This window comes from Tenrec ecaudatus, chromosome 10 (assembly GCF_050624435.1).
Source record: "Tenrec ecaudatus isolate mTenEca1 chromosome 10, mTenEca1.hap1, whole genome shotgun sequence".
NCBI lineage: Eukaryota > Metazoa > Chordata > Mammalia > Afrosoricida > Tenrecidae > Tenrec > Tenrec ecaudatus.
The window spans coordinates 61,065,845-61,092,230 of record NC_134539.1 but is presented as its reverse complement, the minus strand read 5'-3'; the positions used below and the strand labels follow the sequence as shown (position 1 = coordinate 61,092,230).

Below are 26,386 nucleotides of genomic sequence, written 5' to 3'. Positions count from 1 at the left end.
TGTAATTTTCCTTGTCTGGGATTTGGCTGGGTAGAGTATTCTTGGGTTTGCATTGTTTTCCTTCAAATTTTGGAATATGTTACTCCACTCTCTCCTCACCTTCATACTTTCTGCTGATAGGTCTGAGCATATTCTTATTTGGGAACCTTTATATGTGATTGCTTGTTTTTCCCTAGCTGCTCTCCTGATTTTCTCCTTTTCCTCAAAGTTCAATAGTTTAACTATTATGTGCCTTGGTGACTTCTTCTTGGGATTTAGTCTAGCTGGTGTTCTTTCAGCCTCCTGAATGGTTGCCAGGTTTTCATTCATTAAGCTGGGGAAGTTTTCCTCGAAGAATTCTCTCACTATTGTTGCAGATGACCTCTGTGTTGTCTTCCTCCAGTAATCCAAAATTTCGAATCTTGTTTCGCTTCATAGTATCAGACATAGCTCTTAGGTTTTCTTCAGCTTTTCTGATGATCTTATTAGATTTTTGTGAGCATTTGTTAAAATCTGCCTGGCTGTCCTCCAAGTCACTGGTGCAGTTCTCTGCTTCCTGCAGTCGATTCTTGAGGTCTGTGAGTCTGCTACTGGTTTTTGATATCTCCCTCCTAAGCTCTTGTTTTTCCCTTTGGTGTAAGGACTTTGTCTCCTTTATGATTTCATCCTTTTTCTGTATTGTTTCCCTCATATCCTGTATGACTCTAAGCAGCATTCTGAAAATTTCTTTCTTTTTTTAAAAACATTTTATTAGGGGCTTATACAACGCTTATCACAATCCATACATATACATACATCAATTGTATAAAGCACATCCGCACATTCCCTTCCCCAATCATTCTCAAAGCATTTGCTCTCCACTTAAACCCTTTGCATCAGGTCCTCTTTTTTTTTTTTTCCCTCCTTCCCCTGAAAATTTCTTAGTGTGGCATCTCAATATCTGCTTCTTCTATGCATGAATGAACTCAGAGTTTCAACAGAAAGAACATAGGTTTGGGGTTAGTTTGACTGGCCTTTAAGTCCTAACTTCACTGCTTACCAGATTTGGGCTTGCGCCCATCTATTTACATAGGATTATTACCCTGCCTTCATTATTGGATGTTGTCAGGTAAAAATGCCCAAACTAAAGGCTTGGAGTATAGCAGATACTCAAATGCAAATTTACTTAATCTCCTCTTAGGCACTGTCATGGTTTGAATTTTGTCACCTCAAAGTATGTAAACTTGTGTGGTCATGATCCTCCTTTTTGAGTTGTAATGATATATTTTAGCATTTATGTGTTACTCAGGTCATAATCTTGATTTGATGTAAGAGGAGTATCTCTGGACTTGCATCACCTTTTATAAGAGGTAGAAGAGAAAGAAGCAAACAAGAAAGAAGAGCCAGGGGCTTGTCCTTTGGACCTGGGGCCATGTGCTGAGAACTTCTAGACACAGGGGAAAATTGATGTCACAGAACATGTAGTTCCTAAGGAATGTTGGGCCCATAGATATTGAAAGGAGATAAAAGACTTCCAGATAGAAAAACCCTTCCTCGACTACCCCCTGCGGGACACTGGAATGACTAAGGGTGGGCTGCAAACACATGTAGTTGTTGTGTATCCTGTATTATGGGTTATAGTACAAAAGTTTTTAATTGCCAGGATGGGTATTGAGATAATTTTTCCTTTTTCTTACTTGTTTTTCTTAAAAGAGACAGTATGCCAAATAAGTTTGGGAACCTATGCTCAGAAGTCACACACTTCTAGTCTTTAACAGGAGCTTTGTTGGCATAGTGGGTATGAATTGGGATACAATCCAAAAAGTCAGCAGTTTGAAACCACCAGCTCTTTTATGGGATAAAGTAGGGCGTTCTACTCCCTTAAGTGGTTAAAATCTCGGAAACTTAGAGGGTCAGTTCCAACCCTGTCCTATAGATAGGGTCGCTATGAATTGGCCTCAGCTTGATGATAGTGAGAGCCTTTTAAACTAAATTGCTGTTAGTCAGACACATCCTTTTGCGGCATTTCTGTTATAGTCGCACTAGCTAACTAAGAGGAATTTAGAAAAATGGAAATCTTGACAAATGGGATGCTGTTCTAACAGATAACCTGAAATGCAGGAGTAATTTTGGAATTGGGTAATCAGTAGAAGTTGGAAGAATTTTATGATGCCTAAGAGTAAAAACCTTGGCTGCCTTCAAGAGACTGCTAGTGGAATTGTGGCCATCAAGACAATTCTGGAGATGACTCTGAAGGAAATGAGGAGAGTGTAACACAGATAGTTACAAGCAGTACTTTTGGAAAGAGTGACCCATACTTTTTATCTCCTAATTCCTGTACACATTCTACTCAGGCATCCTTCCTAATCATTCGACCATAATTCCTCTTCATAAATTTAATGGTCAGTTTTTAGGCCGTATCCAGCCACATTCTATACCGATAAACGCATATTTCTTCTATATTTGTTTTAGTGTGAACTCTAGTGCTTATTTTTTTAAAAACCCATAAAAATCAACTCCCACTGAGTCTATTTGACTTAGAGTGACACTGCAGGACAGAGTTGAGTTGCTCCCTAAGGTTTCTGAGGCTATAAATCTTTATAGGCGGTGATAACCTCATCTTTCTCCTTCAGAGATAGCTGGTAGGTTGGAACTACTGACCTTGTGCTTAACAGCCCAATTCATAACCCATTATGTCACCAGGACCGTGTGCGTGTGCGTGTGTGTGTGTGTGTGTGTGTGTGTTACAGTTAAAAATGCAGTTAAATGTCAAAATCTTTTTCACTGTCCCCTTGGTTATAAACAGAGCATTAAACATCTCCATCAATTCTTTGTAACTTTTCCTGGTATGTATTCATTTTTAAACCATTTAAAATTGACTCTCAGTATCTGTAAGTTCTGCATTTGAATAGTCAACCAAGAATAGATTGAAAATATTAATAGGAAGAGGAACAATAATGGTCAGAGAAATCATTCAAAGGCTAAGAAGAAGCATAAAATAGGATTCATAGAACATTTATATTGTATTGTGTAATGTAAGTATTCTAGGAATGATTTACAGTGTATGGAAGATAGTACCTAGGTTATATGCAGACACCGAATACTAAATATAAGGGATGCTGTCACATTATCTGCAGGAGGTGGTGATGCCCTGAAATCAGTCTCCTGTAGATAAGTGTAATGGGATTTTGCCTTGAGCTAATAGAACTCTCTTCATAATGAATTTACCCTTTTGTGACTGGTTTATTCCTGTTGAGCATTGTTTGAGATTCATTCATATTGCTTCCGATAGCTATTGTTTGCTCATTTTAGTAGCTATGTTGTATTTATTATTAATATGCTACAGTTTAGCCATTCTATTTTTGAAGACTATATGGGCTCTGTCCAGTTTTTAGTATTGCTACTATGAGCATTATTTTTTAATTTTTTGAGCATTATTATAAATTACAAAAGGGACAAATTGGAATAATTACGATAGGTCAGTATGTGACCTGGTTGGTCATACCCCAGCAGTATATAAAATTCCTTTTTCTTTGTATCTGTAACATTAGTTATTGTCAGTTACTTTCTGACTGGAAATAGTTTTTTAATTGATTTCCGGGTAATTATTTTATCTGGATCTTCTAGCTCCACGGACTTTTCTTTAGTTGTCTTTGTCTGATATTTTCTGATTGAAAATACTTTTTTAATTGACTTCCAGATAATTACTTTATCTGGATCTTCTCGCTCCATTGACCTTTCTTTAGTCTTTGGTTCCTCCTTACTCTCCTGATCCCTAAAATATTCCAGGGCTCAGCCCTTAAACCTCTGTTCTTCTTAATTTACATAAGGGAAAATCTAGTCTTTAAGGGAAAATCTAGTCTTTTTTCTTTCTTTTAATCTCTTCTATACACTGAAGGATCCCTAGTGGTTTGGGGTTGTGATTCATAAGATCATTTGCTCAAAATCCAACTGGTTCTGTGGGAGACAGACTGGGCTATCTACTCCCATAAATAGTTAATAGTCTCCCAAACTCACAGGGTAAATTCCACCTGGTCCTATAGGGCAGAGGTGAGTCAGAATCAACCTGATGGCAGTGAGTAAGTGGTACACTGAAAGTTCACAAATTTTTATCTTTAGCCTAGATTGCCCCTTGAGCACATGCTCAAATATTTAAATGCTTCATTAGTATCTCCATATAGATGTCTAGGACACGTCACACAGAAGACATCTAAAATCCAAATTCCTTTCTTCACTGTACCAATGTAGTATGTTATTTAAAAAGCAGCTATTCTTGGTTTCTTAACTTTTCCTTTTGAAAGAAATTGTAGATTCACAGGAAGTTGCAAAGATAATAAGAGCGGTCCCTGTCCTGTAATTTTGACTCAGTCTCTCCCAGTTATGACTAGGTTACAAGCATACAATAATACCACCAGGAAATTGTGTGTATGTAATTTAGGCCATTTTATCAAATTTGTAACCTGGTTTACTCATCACCATAAATAAGATACAGAATTATTGCACTTCCACAAAGGTGGTCTTTTTTGGCCGTCCCTTTATAGTATCACCTACAGTATGTGACTCTTGAGGGTCCATCTCCCTACCCCGCCCCAAGTCAGCATAATACCCTTTGTGATCTGCCCAAGCCATTCACTTGTGCTAATAAACAATTACTAAAAATTACTAATAGTCCATGGTTTCAGTTTAACACCACAGAACCATTTCTATGTGATAAGACATTTTGTTAGTTACATAGGTTTGTTACAAATAAAATTATGCTGGATAACCATGTACCGATTTTTGTGAGCAATTTACAGAAGAGGTTTTTATGAAAGGTGTGTGTTACTTGGAGGACAAAGGTGCACCTGACCCAAGCCATAGTATTTTCCGTTGCATCCTATGTATGGGAAAGGTGGATAATTGACTAAGGAAGATGGAAATAAACATTATGCATATGAAGTATGGTGTTGGTGAATAATACTGAAAGTAACATAGACTGCCAGAACAAACATCTGCCTTAGACAAAGTATAGCCAGAATGCTCCTTAGAGGCAAGGATGTTGAGACTTTGTCTCACATACTTTGAACATGTTATCAGGAGACCAGTCATTGGAGAAGGACATTATGTTGGGTAAGTGGAGGGGCATCGAGCAAGAAGTAGATCTTTCTACTAGATGAATTGACACAGTGGCTGCAACAGTGGGCTCCAAACAAGAGCAGTTGTGTAGATGGCACCAGGACCAGGCAGTGTTTCATTCTGTTGTACGTGCAGACGCCGTGAATCAGAACGAACTCAATGACACCTAATAGAGCAGCATTTCTTTAGTATCCTTATATGAATTATTTTTCTTCTTTCTCTCCTTTGAATGTAATTTACTGTTCTCTTTTAATTGTTTGAGATATATAAGTACATTGTTGACTTCTTAGCCTCTTTTGATGAAACTGTAAATTTCCCTCTAAGAATAGATTTATGCACATTTACACATTTTTGACATCAGTGTTTATTGTCGATTATTTGACCCTTCACCACTGATAGTTATTGAGACTTATTTTAAAATCCAGCACATGGTCTTTTACTTAAAAATGATTCATGATTTCTTGAAAAATAGTATATTCTGCAGTTTTTCCAGAATATTCATTACTTGCCAGAACACATTTGTTCCATGTGTTTTTCAAGTCTTATACAATGTACTAATTCTTTTCTCTTCTGTTTATTGTTGATTTGTCTACTGTAGTATTTCCATTTCGTTCTTTAACAGTGTCAGAACCTCTGCCATTCTTCCTCTTTTAATTGTTTTGGAGCATTCTCGAGTTTATTTTTTAAAGCTCAGTCATCTGATTCTCATTTAGGGCTGTTTCTGTTCACAGTTTCTTTTGACTTTTGATTACAGTGTCTTGTCTTGTTTTGTGCCCTGCTATTGTGAATGCTAGAGAGTTAAAATGAAAAAATTGTAGAGAAGTTAAACCCTACAGTAATGTTACCTCCCTCCAGGGAGGATTTCTGTTTGCTTCTGGGAGATGACCAGTAAAACTGGCAATAGGGGATCACTTTGATGTACTGAGGGTTCAAATGATTTGAAGTCCTTTTGAGTCTATACTATGTCCACTCATCTTCCTGTCCCGTATAGCACTTTACAGATCCAGCTCAGAGAGGGGAGGGGAAGGGATGTGCTAGATCTTCCCTTCTAGGTGGTCCTGCAATTTCAGTTCTGGACCCCCAGACCGGGGAGCCTGTGGAAAGTACTTTACTTAATTTTTAGGGGCCAGTTCTGGGTTTGGAAGATACTCCCACGGGAAATGTGGTCCTCAACATTGAGTTCCCTTTATTTCTTAAATCTTAACTCCGTAATTCTTAAGTTCTAGGAACATAACTGTTTCATATTTTGTTTAGCTTTCCTAATTGTTGTCATCAGGGAGGTTTTTCTGGTTTACTTTACTCTGTCCCACTGAAAGTAGTACCCTGGCATTTTGTAAAAGTTCCTTTGGTGAGTAAACCACCACTTCCTTGTTTGTACCACTCTAACCACTCAAGCCATCATGCCAAGTCTTAGCCTGCTCTTGTCTTAAAACCTTAGTACTTAACTGTTTTCTCTGCCTTGTGCTCTGTTTCCCTACATAGATGAAGATTGCTCATTCTTGTACTTTTTTCAGTTCTTCATTAAAGCGTCATTTCATTCAGTATAAAGTAGGAACACAAGTTTTTGCTCACCCCACCCCCACTGCTCTCTACCATCTGACAGGCTGTTTAGGTCCTAAGCTATTGAAGTGAATTCCACAGTGAGTTGCTACTTCAGAGTCAGTGGTTCAAACCCGCTAGCCCCTCTGAGGGAGAAAGATGATGCTGTCTGTCCCTGTAAAGATGGATAATCTTGGAAATGCTAAGGAGCCATACTTCTGCCCTACAGAGTTGTTATAAGTTGAAATAGACTTGATGAGCATGATTTGGGGTCTATTGTATAACTTTTTTGAGAACATGGACAGTGTTTGTTGTGTTACATGTCTAGCACTACAAATTGTCTTGCATATTTGTTGGTGAATAAATTTATAATGTGATGATTAAAAACCCTGGCTTTGTAGAGTGCTTATGAGTATTAAGGATATACATAGCAAAATGAAGAACAGTGCCAGGTATGTTACCTTTAAAAAATTAATTTTTTCCTGCCCGAGAAATTATTGGTTCTCATACTAGCTATTGAAGAGGTGGGAAAGTAAGCCTGTTTACATATGATCATCTTCCCCCCACTCCCAGATTATGATTATGATGGTGTTATATACCGTTTCCAGTGGCCCAGTGGCTGAGGTATTTGAATGAGGTTTAGGCCCTGGATCTCTGTTTATATAGATGGAAGATTTGTAGAAAAGATTTGTTGGTTCAAGACTATTTATGTTTTCCAGGCAATCAGAGTACTACTACTTCTACTGTAACTTAATGAGCAGGAGAGCGATTGAATAGACATAGTTCCTTTTTCAACTTTATTTCTTAAAGACTGCATTCTGGGGACTGGCACACTCATAGTTTTATGTAATGCAAATGAAATACAATACTGAGCAGATACTGCCTTTTGTTGAAGAGAACATCAAGATTGATTGGCCTGAGTGGTATGGTATTGACCCAAGCAAAAGCTGAAGTCAATGTTTTTACCCCAAGGGACAATAAATCTTGATGATCAGAGAATATGTAGTTAATCTCAGTATTATTACAAGCTTTCACTAGAAGTATCTGGAAATCTTGTGGCTTGAATCTCTTGAGTGTAACTTTCCTTTAGGAAAAACCCAACAACCAGCTTTCGCAAGGAGCTTGGGTTAGGATTGTTCTACACGCGTGTCTGTGAAGACACAACATTATTTGGCTTTTTTCTCTGATTTTTTTCTAAGTTGGAAGGTACTGCTTCTGCCTTACGGCTGACAGTGTTATTTATTAACTAACTGCGTATCCAAGAACTTTACTAATACCAGTTCACTTAGTTTTGGCTCCATAACTATTACGTTGTTTCTAAATTTTGTGATAGATACAAGATGAAGGAAAAAAAATCTGCTTTTTAAATTATTATTAAATTTATTGGAGGTTCTTACATCTCCCATCACAATCCATACATTCATCTATTGTGTCGAGCACCTTGTACATATGCTACCATCATCATTTTCAAAGCATTTTCCCTCTACTTGAGCCCTTGATTTCAGTTCCTCATTTCCTCCCTCCCTCCCCCATAAACCCTTGATAAGTTATAGATTATTATTTTCATATCTTATATTGTCCACTGACACCCTTCACCCACTTTTCTGTTGTTTGTCCCCCCAGGGAGGGGTTTATCCTTGTGATCAATTCCCCATTTCTCTCCCCACCCCCACCTTATCCTCCTGGTATCTCTATTCTCATTGATGGCCCTGAGGGTTTTATCTATCCTGGATTCCCTGTATTGTGGGCTCTTATCTGTGGCAGTGTGCATGTTCTGGTCTAACCTAATTTGTAAGGTAGAATTGAAGTCATGATAGTGGGGGAAGAAAGCACTAAAGAGCTAGATGAATGTTGTGTGTTTCATTGGTGCTATACTGCACCCTGATTGGCTCATCTCTTCCTTGTGACCCTTCTGTGAGGGGATGTCCAATAGTCTACAGATGGGCTTTGGGTCTCTACTCTATGCCCCACCCCATCCCCCTTCACATTGGGTATGATTTTGGTTTGGGTTTTAGATGCCTGATTCCTGATCCTATGGACACCTCATGATGACACAGGCTGGTGTGCTTCTTCCACGTGGGCTTTGTTGCTTATGAGGAGAAAATCTTGTAGCCTTCAAAGAGCTCACAGGATACTATATATGTGAAATAGGCAGTTACACACATATACATATAACCTTGATATTGCTGATACTATAGACATTCATTTAGAAAGTTGATGGGACTGAAAAACTGGAGTGTCATGGAAGAGCTGCACTGTGTATAGTTGGACAAACAGTGAGATTTCTAAAAGCATGATTTAATATGAACATTTAAAGTTTATATTTTTAATAAATATTAAATTATGGAAATAGTTGAAAAGACAAGTAAAAGTAAGCCCTGCATTTCACATTTTGGTTATTATTAATTCAGATGCTTTTCTGTTCCTGTATATACATGCGTGAATACATTCATCGGTATTTGTGTGTGTGTATATAAATATAATAAATGAAAAAATTAAATATAAAAAGTGGATAATACTAAATTCTTTCAAGAAGATTTGCTTTCAAATTTTTGCAATTTCAAGATTATAAATTGGGTAATTTATTTCATCAATGAAAATGTTGGGTGGTTCTTGGGTTTCCTAAGGTTTTTCTATTTGAATGCAATAGATACATTCATTTGGTAGGAGCAATATTTTGACTGTAATGATTCAATGTATCTCTCTCTCTTAAGGTGCTGGATCTTCAACTCTAAAGAGGCCATTTGAGGATGGATTGGGGGATGATAAAGACCCCAATAAGAAGATGAAACGTAACTTAAGGAAAAGTGTGTAAATCTTAACTTTTAGTTTTCTTTTCAGTTTTAACAGATGTAAACTAGAAAGGATTTATTGTCTTAAGTAGAAAAATAAATAAAATTTTAAAAAGTGATGAATAAGGTATTTTAATTGGACTTAAGAATAGAGCTTGAAACCGAGCTGATTCCAGGAACCCAAGTGGAAGGTGAATTATGAGAATGATGAGTGCAACGAATGTATAAGGGTGCTTTGCTCAATTGATGTATGTACAGATTATGATAAGAGCCTTATGAGCCCCAATAAAAATATAAAAAAACAAAACATAATACTGAAAAAAAAAGAATAGAGCTTAACCAAGAAGTTGATTGTGATGCTCTTCTCTGTGTTTATGCATAATTGCTTAAGATATATTAATATTGCAAATTAAAATTACATATGAAGTGATGTAAATTTGTATGTGCCTTTTGAAATTCTTGCTTTTTTAAAAACCAGGTGAATTTATGCTGATTATTAGTCCCTTTAGATGTGAAAACTAGGGCAAGACTTATTTTCTAGTTCATATCTGACCCCATTCCTCTTTCTTTTAACAGTTCTGGACAGTAAAGCAATAGACCTTATGAATGCACTAATGAGGCTAAATCAGATCAGGCCTGGGCTTCAGTATAAGCTCTTGTCTCAGTCTGGCCCTGTTCATGCTCCTGTTTTCACAATGTCTGTGGATGTGGATGGCACAACATATGAAGCCTCAGGACCATCCAAGAAAACAGCAAAACTTCATGTAGCAGTGAAGGTACGGTGTTTATCTTACTTAGTAATGCTCTTTCATTTTATATTGAAAATAAGGCACTTCTTTTCCTGCAGAAAATGAACACAAAATTTTAACATTTTAATAACAAATAACAGGCTTTTGTTACCTCATGATAAAAAAATTGTTTTTTTTAATTGTTACTGTAAATAACATGTTGATTATTTATCACTTTGGAAGTATAGTAGAAAATAAAGAAATAATAACGATCTCAAATATATCTGAGGCAAAGACCCTTAAGATTTATATGTTGGTTTATTGACTTCTAATATTTTTCTGTTTTGTTTGTTTCCTTTTTAATGTTGGATTCATTATGTGTGTGCAAACTTAAAATATCCTCTTTATTTTTAACATCATTAGTGTTCTTCCAAGTTTTAAAATCTTCATTATTTTGGATTGGCTATATAACATGATGTGGATTTATTGTTAATATGTCTAACTATTTCTTTATCATTGAATATTTTGTTATTTTTTGGTTGTTTTTTTTACAGTACACAAGTGTGATAGATGTCTTTGTGAATACTGCATTTTCTATATTTCAAAATATTTCCATAGGAGAAAACATTCAGGATTGGACCACTCAATCTTGCCTGTTGGCTTAAAGAACATTACCAAATAGTGAGAGCTCCGAATAAGTACTTATAATAATTTTCAGACTTATGCCAAAATGTCTAGGGTCATACAGACTGAGGCTCAGTGTTTACTTCTATAATTATGGTTTTCTGACCATTCCCTTTTGTAAGTATTAACTTACTTTACAAGCACTGTCCTACATGCTGGGATTTGTTTATACAGTAGTGAACAAAACAATGCTCCTACCCTCTGGAGCTTACATTCTAGCACAGATTGGGTGGGAATACAGACAATAAATAAGCAAATGTGAGTATATTACCTGTAATAAGGATGATATTTTGAACATGTTATCAGAAGAGACCAGTCCTTAGAAAAAGATATCATGGTTGGTAAACCAAGTTCAGTCTACAGCAGACCAGTCATCAAAATGGCAGCAGTGTGTACCAGCTCACAGAGTTAAACATCTTTGTCTTCATTTGATCAAGTTCTGGTCATCTTAGCCCTACCCATTCACACTAGGTCAATTAATATCAGCTGCAAGCTTCGGGGTCCACTCACAACTCCCTACACTTCAGACCAGCTGGCTCTTGAGGCTAATCATGCCAATAGGCTCAATATTTACACAACTCTTCAAACTCCAGACCAGCCAACCGTTCCTCTCATCTTTAGCCTCTGTAGATAACATCAACGGGTACCAATGGAACATGTCCATACAGGCCGTCTAGTCACTGTTGTATTTTCCCTCACTTCCACTTAGTAAGCAGATCCAGGTGGTTGCTACAATGATGAGCACTCCAAACTCACCAGATCCTTTTAACTGTGAGTCCTACAAAGAAAACTTTTTCTGCTGCACATAGTCCTTCCTGCTTTGATGCATTCAGTGACAAATTGATTGATCAACATTTTCAAAAGCCACACAATCTTCTTCTTTGTAGGTCTTCCCTTTCAAATGTAAAACTCCTGTTCTCTCATTAGTTCTGGGGGGGACTTAGGCTTTCAATCTAAGACCCGTCCTCTATTTTGACTTAAAAAAACCATTCTTTTCAGGCAATTCTTAACTTCCCTTATAGCATATCCAAACAAATATAGGCTAAAGGCATACTTACAAGTCCTTGTGGTCATGATTAATGTTGTATAATCATGATTAATTTCTTATAGTACAATACTAGGTAGGAGAAATATAGAGTGTCAGTAGTGAATCCAAATAAACATATAACCCTGGACCTTTTAAATAATGCCCCAATACAATAATTGCTTCTCCACCCCATATTACGTTACATAAGACCTGGAGACTTGGATGCCTCCCGTTAGGCAGGCAGGCTTTTCCCCAGGGTACAACAGAAGTAGCTTTATATCTTCTTTTATTTAAGAAAACAGGATGTCAAATATATTTTTAAGGGCATCTTTGATGCAGTGATAATTTTTGTGGGGTATTTTTTTTTGTAAAACTTACAAATTACTGACCTCATAGCAAGTTGCAAGTCATTAACTTTTGGGGCAAGGAAGATAGTAAAGTGGCAAATTTTACAATGTGATAGGCTTTAGTAACTACCTATTTCTCATTTAATGCAGCATTGTATTTTCAGGCAATAATGGAACTTGCATAGGCTTTCATGGATTTACTTTGATAGTACATAGTTTGGGCTCAGCTGAACTTTTGGTAAACATGGAGGACATGTAAATGTAAGTTGACATTGAACCTGAGGGAAGCAGTAAGAGCTGATTCATGTGAAGGTAGTTGACCTATTCCCTAAAGTACAGTTTGGATAGACTATATAATTAACTTGAAGTTCTGAAATTTGAGAAGAGTAGAGATTTGCCCTTTTTGAAAAGACTTTGGATCCAACCAAGTAGAATAAATTAAAGATCAGAGTATTCCATAAGTGAAAATTTCTTTTGGTGTAAGATTTCTAATCCACTGTGACATGAGGGCCTCTTATCAGTTCTTAATCAGAAGTAGCCTGAAGTCTTCTCTGAAATGTCACAATGTTACCACCACCCCCATCCACCACCCCACTCCTGTCCTTAAATATTGTGTAACTAACTATAGAATTTGCTTTCTGTGTTCAGATCCTCACTTTTTTCATTATGTGTGAGTTTTGTAAAAGATAAGAAGTTGTTTAATGTATATATCCTTTGGCCTTTTCTTTTTCTTTGTTGTACACAATTTAGAAAAGGACCGAAAAATGTCACTATAATGTTAGCAGTTAGAAAAAATGATCATTGACATTTTATGTGTGTTTTTCAAGCTTATTTTTTTAAAAAAACATCAGGATTATTTATTTATTTATTTATTTATTTTTTAAAGGAGCGTTTACTAGTTGGATAGCCTAGTGGAGTTTCCAAGACTGTAACCATTAGTCACCCTTCAGGTCTGGAAACAAACTTACCTTCAGGGCCAAATTTTATAGACTGTCTATTATTTGTCATTGATTTTTGTTAAAACAACAGATAGCATATATACTCAAGTATAAGCTGACATGAATATCAGCCGAGGCACTAAATTTCACCACAAAAACTGCATTTAAAATGTACTGAAAAACTCGACTTATACGGTAGTCTGTAAGGGGAACAGTATCACTAGTGAGGTATGCATACCTTAGAATAATCCCCATTTGTGATTAAAACGAAACAAAAAGCTGCATGTACCCAAGAATGAAGTTCAGGAGGGTTAGGAAGCAAGGAGGGAGGTGTGATCAGTGATGGTAAATTGTGGGGATTGCAATCAATGAGATGAAACAAAATGCATAGGAATGGTTGAATGGACAACGGATTTGTTCTTTAAACTCTTACAACAAAACATAGTTCTAAAATTAAAAAAAAAAAAACTGAAAAAGAAACTAGAAAAAAAATTTTGTCCCCTAAGTTTGTTGCAAATTTCTCTGGGTGGCAAATTATGACCTGAATTGAAATGAGACTATTTTGAATTTTTATTATGCCATTTGATAAGAAAAGGTAATATATTTCTTTGTTGAAACATGAGGTGGGAACTTGAGAACTCCATCAGGGACATTGTAAAATATGGAGTCTAGATACAATGTTAGAGTTCCAAACTGTGAAAAATTATGAATTTTCAAAGGATAATCTGGCTCCAAGAGTTTAAAATAAGAAATAGTGAGCCTACATAATGTGCATATAAAAGATGTACTTGAAATGGGGTATGCTAGGTGGTATTTTTCTAAAAACGCATTGTGAAATTTTGTATATTTTATAGAAATAATGTTTTCATTTTCAGTGATGGCATAGCCTCTTAGTTTCAGTGATGGCTTAATTATTATTTCAAATCTCTCAAAATGATTCTAATCCTTTTAGATTTAGATGCATAACAGTTTATTGCTCTACATCTCTAAAAGTTGTATGATTATACCTTAAGATACCTCCTAGAGAGATGAGCCAGTCAGGGTGCAGTGTAGCAATGATGAAATATACAGCTTTCCTATACTTCCTTCCCACCCACTATCATGATACCAATTCTACCTTACAAATCTGGCTAGACCAGAGGATGTACACTGGTGCAGATAGGAGATGGAAACACAGAAAATCCAGGGTGGATGATCCCTTCAGGACGAGTGATGAGAGTGGCGAAACCGGGAGGGTGGAGGGAGGATGTTGGGGTAGAGAGGAGGAACTGATTATAAGGCTCTATATATAACCTCCTCCTTGGGGGACAGACAGTGGAGGAGTGGGTGAAGGGAGACGTCGGACAGTGTAAGATATGACAAAATTATAATTTATCAAGGGTTCCTGAGCGAAGGGGAAGTGGGGAGGGAGGGGGCAAAATAGAGGAGCTGATGCCAGGGGCTTATGTGGAGAGCAAATGTTTTGAGAAAGACGAGGGTAATGAATGTAGAAATGTGCTTTATACAATTGATGTATGTGTGGATTGTTATAAGAGTTGTATGAGCTCCCAATAAAATGATTAAAAAGAAGATATGTCCTAGAGATGGAATTACAAGGCTAAGAGGAAATCACTTCTGGGTGACTCATTAATATATTAAATGATGTTTTAGTACCTACTGCCATCAAGTCAATTCTAAGTCACAGCAACCCTGTACAGGGTTTCCAAGGCAGTAAACCTTCCCTGTAAATTACAGGCTGAGTGCTGCTGGTGGCTTAGCTAGCAGTTCAGTACCTACGAGAGAGCGCCTCAGGAACATTGCATGCCCTCCACATGAGCTGTGCCACTTATGACCAGATGTGTTCATTAAAGCAAAGCTTCCTGGACTGTGTGTCAACCCCAGGTGGGGTTGCATAGCTGATGTGGGCATGAAAAAATTGGAAACAGTCAAAGGTTTCAGAATGTGCAATGACCCCAACTTAATTCAGAATCGTAATGAATCCGAGATATTGCAAGTAGTGTTTGACTGTGTTGCAAATTTCTCAGGTGAAAGGGAAAAAGTTTCAGAAGCCCTGTAAAGGATTCTAAGAGAGAGCTTTATATCTTAACATCTATTTATAAAAACAGATCCCACAAGTTAAAAATGGTGTGTTCTTCACTCACTAACTGGGTAAAGGGGGCATGTACCTGTTAATGTGATTCACACCACAGATTCAAATAAAAACAAGCAACCAGTTTCTTGCTCATGTGCCTGGCAGCTCAGCAGACACCCTAAGATGGAGAGCAGTTTCCAATCTTTCCTCCTCCACTTCTTTCCTCTGACACCCCAATGCAGAGGGTCACTTTCAAAGACATAATGCACCATACTACATGAACATTCTTAGTTACTTCCAGGACAAGATCAGCTAGGGGGAGATAAGGATTGAAGGCTCTTTGGAGAGAAGGTCTTTTGATTTGCAGCTTGTATTCCCTGAGTCTTCATTTCAAAGTTAACCGTTCTCAGAAAATTTCACTCTCTGAGAATGGAAATTCTCAGTGAGCATATTGTAGAATTCAGGCAGTGGAGAAGGTGTTTTTTTAAAATAAAATATTAATGTTAGTGTACTTAGTGTAAAAGGACTTTTAGAATTTAAGATATTAAAATAAGGGTTCTTGGCTTTTACTCCCAAATAAATACAAAGAATTTATTTATGATTTGGAATGTTCAACAGAATGCCAAATTCTCCATATGAATTGGATTAATTAATTTTGAGTTTTCTTAGTGCATAATCTATTTATGACCATATTGTGTTTAGAGTAATATAGTTTTATTTGCATTAGCACAATCCTTGATGTCAGATGGCATTGCTTACAGAGGCCAGGTTTCCTGGCTTTTTCTTCATTTCCTGGCTTCTTAATGTTGCTAATGTAACAGTTTTTTAAGGCACCTATGTAAGTCCAATTGGGATTGTAAGGAAATACGATGTTGCTTTTACACATCAGGAACATAAAAGCGTTAAAAACTGGAACTAATACAGATGTATTTAGGAACCTGTCTCTGTTTTTGTGATATAAATCTTTAATTAGTAATTGGTAAGGCAAGTTTACTTTGAAAGAAACCTATAACAATTCTAGTGACCATACTTTTACAAACATCTAAAAACACAGTAAAATTTTGAAGGAGGCATTGAATGAAGAGGTACACACAGACACACAACAATGTTCTGAAAGCTTTATTTCAAAAGAATTTGAAAAATAGAAGGCAAGTGAATGGAAAAATAAGATTCATCATTGGAAGTGCCCATAAAATAAACCAGGCACTGAAAGATGGGTAGAAATACATGCCTAGCTCATTGATCTTAGAAAACAAACCCAGAGATCCACTGTTTTATTTTCTTTTGAACCTCAATTATGGTTTAAGTTGAAAGGAACACTTGATTCCTGTTGCAGGCCAATTTCCAGATTCAGTAGATTAAGAAACCAACTAATCCAAACTTCTCATTTTTCACATTAGAAAATTGTTTGAGGACCAGAGGAGAGAGATACAGCATTAGAACCTTGCCTTTCCAGTCAATGTACATTTCACTATGTGCTGTTTTATCATTTCCCTGTCTCACTAGTTGAATTTGGTTCTGTTCGTTTCTTTTACCTTTCACCTCCAAATAAATGACTCAGAGTCAACAACAGGAGTACATTTCACTCATCCTTTTTTTTTAAAATTAATTATTGTGAGGTGATTTTTCCTATTTCTCCTCACTAGTACACTGGTAGGTATAACTTATTTAATTAAATTTTGTAGCTATGGTACCATCTCGTTCTTCCTGCAAGGTACTTCGTGAACCCAAATGTTATGAATTTGAAATAATTATTTTAACCATTTCATCTCTTCTCTGTGATCTCTGGTGTTCGAATAAAACAATTTTAATGTAATCTGTGCAGGTATTACAAGCAATGGGATACCCAACTGGCTTTGATGCAGATATTGAATGTATGAGTTCCGATGAAAAATCAGATAATGAAGGCAAAAATGAAATAGTGTCTTCAAACTCAAGCAATAATACTGGAAATTCTACAACTGAAACCTCCAGTACCTTAGAGGTATATTCATGTTTTTCCTCCCCTTCGGAAAAAATAATGTACACACTACTTTCCTTTTCTAAACAGTATTTGTAATTCTAGAACATTGGCTAAATTAATGATACTCTCAGTAGAGTTACCATGTGTTGCATGGGGATGATTTATAATGTTCCCTAGTAAAAGGATAATGATGTGTCTAAAGTGGACCAGAACCATATTTAAATCACAGATACATGAATAGATTTTGAGCTCGCACTTAATACTCATAGCCCTAATCTAAGAACAATTCTTATAACATGGCTCTACTCAATACTTGCCCTCACGAAGAGATCACTGCAGAAATGGGTTCTTTAACAAAGTGTGCTGAAGAAATCAGATGGTGCCCAGTTATCAGAAAGAATAGTGTTTGAAGTCTTAAAAGATTGTCTTAAAATAAGCAACCATCTCAGTGAGGTGATGGCTAAGCCTACCCAGAAGAAGCATACCAGCCCGTGAGATCCAAGGATTGTAAATAGTAAAATCCAAGAGCAGAGAATGGAATGGCATTAGAGCCTAAATCCTGAGCACCCAGTATACAAAAGACTGCAGATGATAGTGAAAGCCCAAAACCCATTTGCAGGGAGGGCCCTATTTGGGTTAAGCCTCTGGTGAATCTCCTCTGACTATTGACCAGGCCTGTGAATAGAATGTAGACTCATGCATATATAGTTAGGCTAAAATTTAGCACCTTATTATTTGTTCTCCCTTTTGACCTATTTTAAGATCATTCTAGTTTTTATTATTTTCTGTTTTCTTTTCAACTACGGTTTTTTGTTTTGTTACTGTTACTATGTTTTGTTTATGTATGCTTTTCTCTGAAATCCGGGATAGGTAACTGGATTGTTTCTTGGCATTATGACAGAGTTGGTGGGCCAGAAATGGGAAACTAATAATAATGAGTACAAAGAAGAAGAAGAAAAGGTTATAAAATTGATTGTAGTGTGATTGTACAACTCTTTAATATGTTTAAACTATTGAACTGTATGTTAATAAAACTTTAGAAAATCTAAATAATATACATGCACTCTAGGTGATTTGGGAAATATGGGAACATTGAAAATTAAAAAAAAATTGAAAGGAGACTTACGTCACAGAGGTGAACCAAAACCAAACCCACAGCTGTGGAGCTGATTGAGCTCAGGGTGGACCTATAGGAAAGCTGCCACAAAGGGTTTTCAAGGCGATACATTTTTTTGGAAGCAAATTTCTCCTGTGGATCAGCTCCTTCACTTCTGTGGAGCCAGTTCTGATTCTCAGAGGTACTGTTGAGCAGAGAACAGCCCCTGTGGGCTTCCTGTGCTATAAACCTTGACAGGGGCAGAAAGCCTCATCTTTCTCTTGTGAAGCAGCTGGTGGGTTCAAGCCTCTGTCTCAGCTAGCTGGCTTGTGTGCTGAACCACTGCACCACCAGGGCTCTAATAACGGATTAGAAGTTTACATATTGTTATGTCTTAACTCATTTTTATAAATGTTAAGAGATTTCCAATTTGGAATTCAGAGAGTGATTGCCAATTTAAAAAAATCACTCAATACCTTTTTAAAATGGAGGCTGAACATCTTTGCTCTGAAATGTGAAAAAAAATGTAAATTGTAAAAACTCTTTAAGGAATGATATTTATTATAAAAGACCTAAGGCTGTGTACTAAAACTTGTCTTTAAAAAATCCCTAATGTTTTGCTTCTGCAGCATCTGCATAGAGTACTTTATTAAGAGAATCTTACTCTCCCTTATGTTCATAATAAATAATAATTTCTGGCATTCATTTGCTTTGATCAGCATTTTTGAGCAATTACTGCCCTGGAGTTACTGACAGGATCTATGACCTCAAAGAGAGCTGAATATTTTCATCTTTCCTCTCTCAAGCTTCTAGCGCAGTGTGCTCCCGCAAGCTGCTGTCTTCCTTTCCCTAGTCTTAGCTTCCCTCAAGTCAGTCTTTTCCACTAATGAAGTAATTTTTCTATAACATGAATCCGATAGTCATTTTTAGCTTCAAGTTTTAGTGGTTCATTCATTGTCCAGGATAAAGTCAACACCCATTTTCTAGTCTACCAAGTCTTACATAAGCGTGGTTCTAATGAAGTCTAGTCATACCATCTCCTTCCCGATCTCCCTTATTCAAATGAAATTTCTTGCCATGTCCCAAACAAGTATTCTCTTTTGGACCTTTGCGCCACTGTTTCTTCTGTCCAGCATGCTTTTCTCTCATCCTCTTGATGACGTTGTCAGCTACCCTACCTTTAAGGTTTGGCTCATAGGCCACTTCCAGGAAAACTACCTTAATTATCCCAGGAAGAAATTCCTTTCATTGTGCTTCCATAGCATTCATGTATTCTAACTTATCTTTTGTTGTTTTGAAGTGATTGTGTAAGCATTTGCTGTCCCTCTCACTAAATTAAATTCTATTTCCTTGAGCGCAGGAACTACTGCTTTTAGTTATTTATTTCAAGTTTCAGGATCCATATTAATGTAGCCATTGTTTTGACTTTAACCAGTAAAAACCATTTGCCTTTGAGTCTGTTGCTGACTCATTTTGAACCCACTGTGTGTCAGAGTAAAACTGCTCCATAAGGATTTCAGCGGCTGAGCTTTAGAAAATAGATACCCATGCCTTTTCTCAAGATGCCTCTGAATGGACTTGGGCCAATAACCTTTTGGTTAAGCAGCCAAATATATAAACTATGTATTACCACCCAGGGACTCAATGTTTTTGTACCTTTAGGTGCCCTTACATGCATTTGTAAAGACTGAGAGGTATGCAGGCACATTTTTCGCTCTTCTCTAAATTATTTATTCCCAACCCCAAAGATGAATACTAGTTGTCATCTGAATATCAAACTTAATATTAGTCATTTAGCATAGTATCATTAGTCAATGAATAGCACACATCAGACCCAGAACTGCCACGGTAATGGTGAGGCTGCTTTGGTGTTGAATAGTGAGCTGTTGGGACTGAAGGCAGGATGACCAGGTGACTGACTGCACCGTCTCCTGCTTGTCAGTTCTATGTCTTTAGAGATACTGTACCTTTCCCGGCACAGGTGATCACATAGCCTAGTTCCTGAATATTGTCAAGTAGAAATTTTTAACTGCTGTTTCAACAGTCATAGCATAATTATATATTATAAATTTAATATTAGAATATTGCAAATTTAATATCCTAAAATCCAACTTGATTAAAAACCTGTGTATTCCTTTTCTCTTAGGTAAGAACTCAGGGCCCTATCCTCACAGCAAGTGGCAAAAATCCTGTCATGGAGCTTAATGAAAAAAGAAGAGGTCTTAAGTATGAACTGATCTCAGAGACGGGTGGAAGCCATGACAAACGCTTTGTGATGGAGGTGTGTGCTTAGATACAAGCCAGCTCTATGTGTTTCCTCAGAAATATAGGATACCCCAGATTTAGATAAGGGGGCTTCAAAGAGTTCTTAGAAAAATACCATTATCTTTTCATTCTTTTTTTCCCCAAAATCCTTTTGAAGCCTCAACAAATATAAGACTGAACTAGTTGTTGTGGCACTATTTGACTTTTGGTGCTTTTTATGTGGAAATATTTAAATGAACACTTTATGGAGGAAATGTATGAATTAATTGCAATACTGTTGTTGATTTTAGGTAGAAGTAGATGGGCAGAAGTTCAGAGGCGCAGGTCCAAATAAGAAAGTGGCGAAGGCAAGCGCGGCGCTAGCTGCCCTCGAGAAGCTGTTTTCTGGACCCAATGCAGCAAATAATAAGAAAAAGAAGATTATCCCTCAGGTATGAGCTAGCATTACATCTCTGTGATACTTTAAAAATATTTTAACAATTAAATCTCTTTCCCCTATCTTTGTACCTTTTCAGCTTTTTCTGAACTATTTCTTTTTCTTAAGCGTTGGCAGCCTTTTCTCTGGGTTAGGTTAGGGAATAATAGAACAATATAAATCTGCTCTGTGGGTCCTTGTTCTGTCATCTTCCTAGGCCTCTCCCCCGCAAATTAAAGTTATTATTATTTTAGAGGGTGGGGATGCAGTCTTAGTAAAATGTTGAGGTGATTTGAACTTTTATCAGGGTATTAACATTAGGGAGCTTCTGGGAATATTTGGGTCCTATTTTACCATAGTCTACAGGTGCTTTCCCCATTTCCTTTCCATGTTTTTGTCCTTTTGCTTTGTATGGGTTTTGATTGGGGAGGTAGGGTGGCACAGTAGCATTTGACTCTGTGTCCTTCTGTTCATTATCGACATTGGTGATGTCGATGCTACTGAAGGCCTCAGTTCATAACAAGGTACTTAGAAATTATGGCTTTTGTATGCTTCAGGATACTTTATCTTCCACTCAGCCAAGTTACACAGTCACAAAGTATTTCCCACACACATAGCATGTGCACATTGTGAGGGAAAAAGGCTTGAGTACATAAATATGATAAATTCTCTTTCTCATGAAGAGTTCTGGTGTACTCATGCCGGAATATATCATGTGTTAGAACCAATCAAGTAAAATTACTTAAACTAGAGGCTGTTTCCACCAGAGGCCAGTGACTCTTTTGCGTGTTTCTCAGACTCCGCTGGCAGACAGTAAGCAGCGTGGCCTCTAAACGTCAGCCTTCAAGCCTGCCACAATGAAGAAACCTAAAGTGCAGGGGACCCCAGCCCCCCCCCCCCCCCGAAGGAAGAAAAAGAACAGCAGGAAGCAATTGAACATATTGATGAGGTACAAAATGAAGTAGACAGGCTCAATGAACAAGCCAGTGAGGAGATTTTGAAAGTAGAACAGAAATAAAACAAACTCCGCCAACCATTCTTTCAGAAGAGGTCAGAATTAATTGCCAAAATCCCAAATTTTGGGTAACAACATTTGTCAACCATCCGCAAGTGTCTGCATTGCTTGGGGAAGAGGATGAAGAGGCTTTGCATTGTTTGACCAGATTTGAAGTGACAGAATTTGAAGATATTAAATCAGGTTCCAGAATAGTTTTTTATTTTGATGAAAATCCTTCGAAAATAAAGTTCTCTCCAAAGAATTTCATCTGAGTGAGAGTGGTGGCCATCTTCAAAATAAACTGAAATCAAATGGAAATCTGGAAAGGACTTGACGAAACGCTCCAGTCAAACACAGAACAAAGCCAGCGGGAAGAGGCAGCATGACGAACCTGGGAGTTTCTTTACCTGGTTTACCGCCCATTCTGATGCCGGCGCAGATGAATTAAGAAGTCATCAAAGATATATTTGGCCAAATCCATTATAGTACTATTTGGTTCCTGATATGGATGATGAAGGTGAAGGAGAAGATGATGACAACGATGAAGAAGAAGGTTTAGAAGATATTGATGAAGAAGATGAAGATGATGACGAGAGGGAGAGGAAGGAGAGGGAGAGGAAGGAGAGGAGGATGAAGGAGAGGATGACTAACAGAACCCTGATGGATTTCAACCTTTTTAAATTGTCTTCAGTCCCTGGGAGCAAGTTGTAGTCTTTGTTTTTGTTTTGTTTTCTTCCTCTTGTGCCCAGTCGCCCTGTTCTTGAGGTCTCTTTTCTGTACACCATGGTTCTCAACTTATTTGGAGGGGGGGGGGGGGGGGGATAATGCCTTGTGCAGAATACAGTGGAAAAGAATTTCTACCCCCTTGTGTTCAAGTTAATTTTTAATCCTTTCCTGTCTCAACAAAAACTATGGAATCAACACACCCCCGTGCTCTGTTTTTGGGAAAACAAAACCCTCTGCTCCCTTGGCCCTGCTGGCAGCTGGAGGGTGCTCGGCCCCCGTGTAGTAGTGCAGAGAACTCTAGCTTCTTTCCTCCCTTCTCTGTAGATTGGGCTCAGAGATTACACTGTGTCTCTATGTGACTTTGGGCAGTTAGCATTTACCAACATGTATCTATCTGTCTACTTTCTCTTGTTTAAAAAAAAAGGAAAAAAAACTTTTTAAAAGGGGAGTTATAGAAGGTCAGCAAAGGGTGGGTTTGAGATGTTTGGGTGGATTAAGTGGGCAATTTGACAACATGACTTCTCCTTTGGCACGCTTAATTGTGATGTTTAACGGACATCCTTGCAGTTTAAAATGACACTTTTAAAATAAAATTCTCCTTTAATTATGACTTGAGCCCTGACACTCGATGGGAGAATCAGCAGAACCTGTAGGATCTTTGTGTTTACTACATTAAATGGCAGCTTCAATTTTAAGGTTCAAGCTATATAGAAAACTAACTTTACTTGGACAAAATAAAAGTAAGATCATTCCAATTACAACAGTACACATAAAGTGGATTTTATTTTCTTAAAATCTATTACATAGGACAAAATATGTTCTAAATTGCTACCCAGATAATTGTCACCTTGTTTGGTGTGTTTTTCCCCATGGGTCACCTTTTGTATTTGGTCAGTCATTTCCGTGTTTAAAAGCATATACGTAGGTATTGATTAGGTGGTGGTTTGGCTCTGGGTGAGATGAGCTCCATTTGTGTGCTACTGCCACGTTGCCGCTTCCTGATGACTTTGGACGAAGCTGTGTCAGAAAGAAAGATGCCTGCATGAATTCCTCTTGGTTTTAGAACTCTTTCTTTCTAGAAACTGAAAAACTCATTCTGTTACAGCCAAGGCACAGTCTATTTGGTAGATGTGGGAATTATTTCAGTCAAATAGAAAAATATATGTGGGTGTTAGACATTTGACCTTGACAGTGTCTTCTGCCTCCTATCGGAGGCCTCGTGTTGCACCCCTGCGGGGGGCTCACTGCTGTGTTGGGTAACTGCGCTGTTGCCGAGATCCTCCTCTGACTTTGTCATAGACTATGCTCGGAGGCTCTATCCTACCTTGTTTGCACCTTGGTAAGTAAGGCATATTAGTATTTTCTGGGTTGAGTTTTTCCTGTATATATTTAAAAATGAGCATATTTAAACTACACATCCTTCTGGTTTTCTTCAAAGTTCAGTTTGTGAAAAGGGTGATTGATTTAACAGTCTTGATTAATCCACCCAAGTTTTCATGACCTAGTTTCTTAATTGCTCTTTCAGCTCTAAAGTAAGGAAGACAAAATGGGGTGATGATTTCCGAAGTGAGACAGTGTGGTAGAGAGCAGCATAGAGAGACATCATGTGACTTCAGGAGGGTCCCTTGTCATTTTAGAGCAAAAATACACAGCAGAAGAATCAAGCCCAAAGAAATCACATGATTTTCACGAGGTCATAGTTTCTCCTAGTGCAGGAACCTGTACCCATAGCTTTGGTCCTCCTTTCTTTGTCCTGTTTTTTGTTTGTTTTCCACATTCAAGTTTACAGCTGATTGTAGGTGATGTTATTAGGACAGACAGAGAATTCAGTGAATTTTGTACCTACATGTCAAGTGTCTATCATTACCTTCTTGTAATCTGCCATCAAGTAGGTCCTGACTCATGTGACCCCTGAACAGAGGAACTCAGTGCTGCTCTGTCCTGGCCTATCCCATTGATTAGTTGTGGATTGAACCTTTGTGATGCATAGGGCTTTATTGATTGGCTTTCAGAAGTAGATGACCAGGCCTTTCTTCTTGTCAGTCGTAGTCTGAAAGCATTGTTGAAATCTTTGGAGCTTTATAATAACACTCCAGCCTCCACTGACTGCTGTGTGGTGGCTCCACATGAGGTGGATTGGCTGGGCATCAAACTCACGCCTCTTGCATGGAAGGCAAGAATTCCACTACTGAACCACTGATGCCTCACAGTTCTTTGGCAGGGCGAGCATAACTGAGTGTAATTTGACCACTGAAAGTTGTCTGTAGAAATTATACTCTTTCTACATGACACTCAGGTCAAAAGGATATGCTTTTCACATGCTTTTATGTGCCCAGCACGCATTCTCAGAACAGTTCTGTAAGGTAGATGCCATGTTCATTGTACATCTGAAGTTCTCATTGTCTCACATCCCAACTCAAGTTTCTCAGTTTGTAGGTAAAAGAGGCAGCAGGATGGTCATTCTTACTTCTGTCACTAATGAAAATGTGTTATTTTTATCAGGCAAAGGGTGTTGTGAATACAGCTGTGTCTGCAGCAGTTCAAGCTGTCCGCGGCAGAGGAAGAGGAACTCTAGCAAGGGGAGCTTTTGTTGGGGCCACAGCTGCTCCTGGCTACATAGCTCCAGGTATAGTACAACCTCCACGAGTGTGCCTTCTTTTGGGCCAACCTTTGAAGAACAGCGTCTTCTCCTCCTCTGAGGTTATCCAGGGCCTCTGGAAAGATTACACAAGTAGAAAATTGGTGTGCACAGAAATTCAAAACAAGGGAGAATACAAAATTCCTTGGGTTTCTCATGGCATCTGCTCAGGCTACTGGAGGTAAATGACAGAGGATTGCCCTTGATTAAGGGAACACGTTTGGAAAGATGTACCAAAGAGAGAAGAGCTTAGACACTGAGCAGTAGGCGCTCAGTGGGACCTGGAGTCCATGTTGTCGCTGAGAGGCTAGCTAGACTATGGCATTGTTAGCCACACGGCAGTGTTACTACGGAAGACTGACATCGATAGCATTTGTTTAACACAATATTTGGGAACCATGGAAGATTGTAAGAAGGAAAGAAAAGTAAGAGGAACTTGTTTATTCTGTGGCTTCATCTGGCTGAGTCTGTAGTTGCTGTGGTCTTGGAAAGTGTATCTCCTGTAGGGCTATGAACAGGTTATTGCCATTTGGTGTCAATAACCTGAAAGGAATTACTGTAAAGACTCTGAGACTCAGATTAAATAGCATTATACAATTCCAGGCCACATTGCTGATTGAAGTCAAGATTAGAACCGAAATCATCTGATTATCAACTAGCTTACTTATAATTTCACCTCTCTTTAACCCTTTCCTGGAATATGTCTACAACCTGCATTTTTGGCATTAATTTCTCCTTTGATCTCTGGTCCCTTCTTTCTCTCATTTGTTTCAGCTGCATTGTGTCCTCTTGGAAGTATATGAATGGGCTTAAAAATTTATGAACAAATATAATGAAAAGATCATGGACTTCTTTCATGAGCTTTTTGAAGCACCTATTATAAGGATTAGTTGGACTATTCCAAATTTTATGTGACATAAGCAGGGACTAAAAATGTGACAATTCTTTATCCCTCAGGAAATGCTTCCATCTATCCCTAAAAGCAGCTCATTTATTTAGCATACATTTCAGTGCTTTTTCCCAAATGAGATTTGGAACTTGGCACTCACAGATGACCTGAGACTTAGCTACTACCCCAGAGAATGGT

The 26,386-nt window shown here is 37.8% G+C and overlaps 1 protein-coding gene and 1 pseudogene across 3 annotated transcripts in view; both read left to right on the top strand.

Annotated features, from left to right (window-relative positions):
• STRBP (spermatid perinuclear RNA binding protein) overlaps positions 1-26,386 on the top strand; it is a 160,257-nt gene that overhangs the window by 114,617 nt on the left and 19,254 nt on the right. For all 3 annotated transcript variants that reach the window (XM_075560466.1, XM_075560464.1, XM_075560465.1), the window contains exons 11-16: positions 9,327-9,419; positions 9,981-10,180; positions 17,025-17,183; positions 20,405-20,539; positions 20,814-20,954; positions 25,164-25,287. In XM_075560466.1, the coding sequence (XP_075416581.1) occupies positions 9,327-9,419; positions 9,981-10,180; positions 17,025-17,183; positions 20,405-20,539; positions 20,814-20,954; positions 25,164-25,287 (852 nt within the window). The remainder of the gene's footprint in view (positions 1-9,326; positions 9,420-9,980; positions 10,181-17,024; positions 17,184-20,404; positions 20,540-20,813; positions 20,955-25,163; positions 25,288-26,386) is intronic.
• LOC142460188 (protein SET-like) lies at positions 21,427-22,585 on the top strand (annotated as a pseudogene).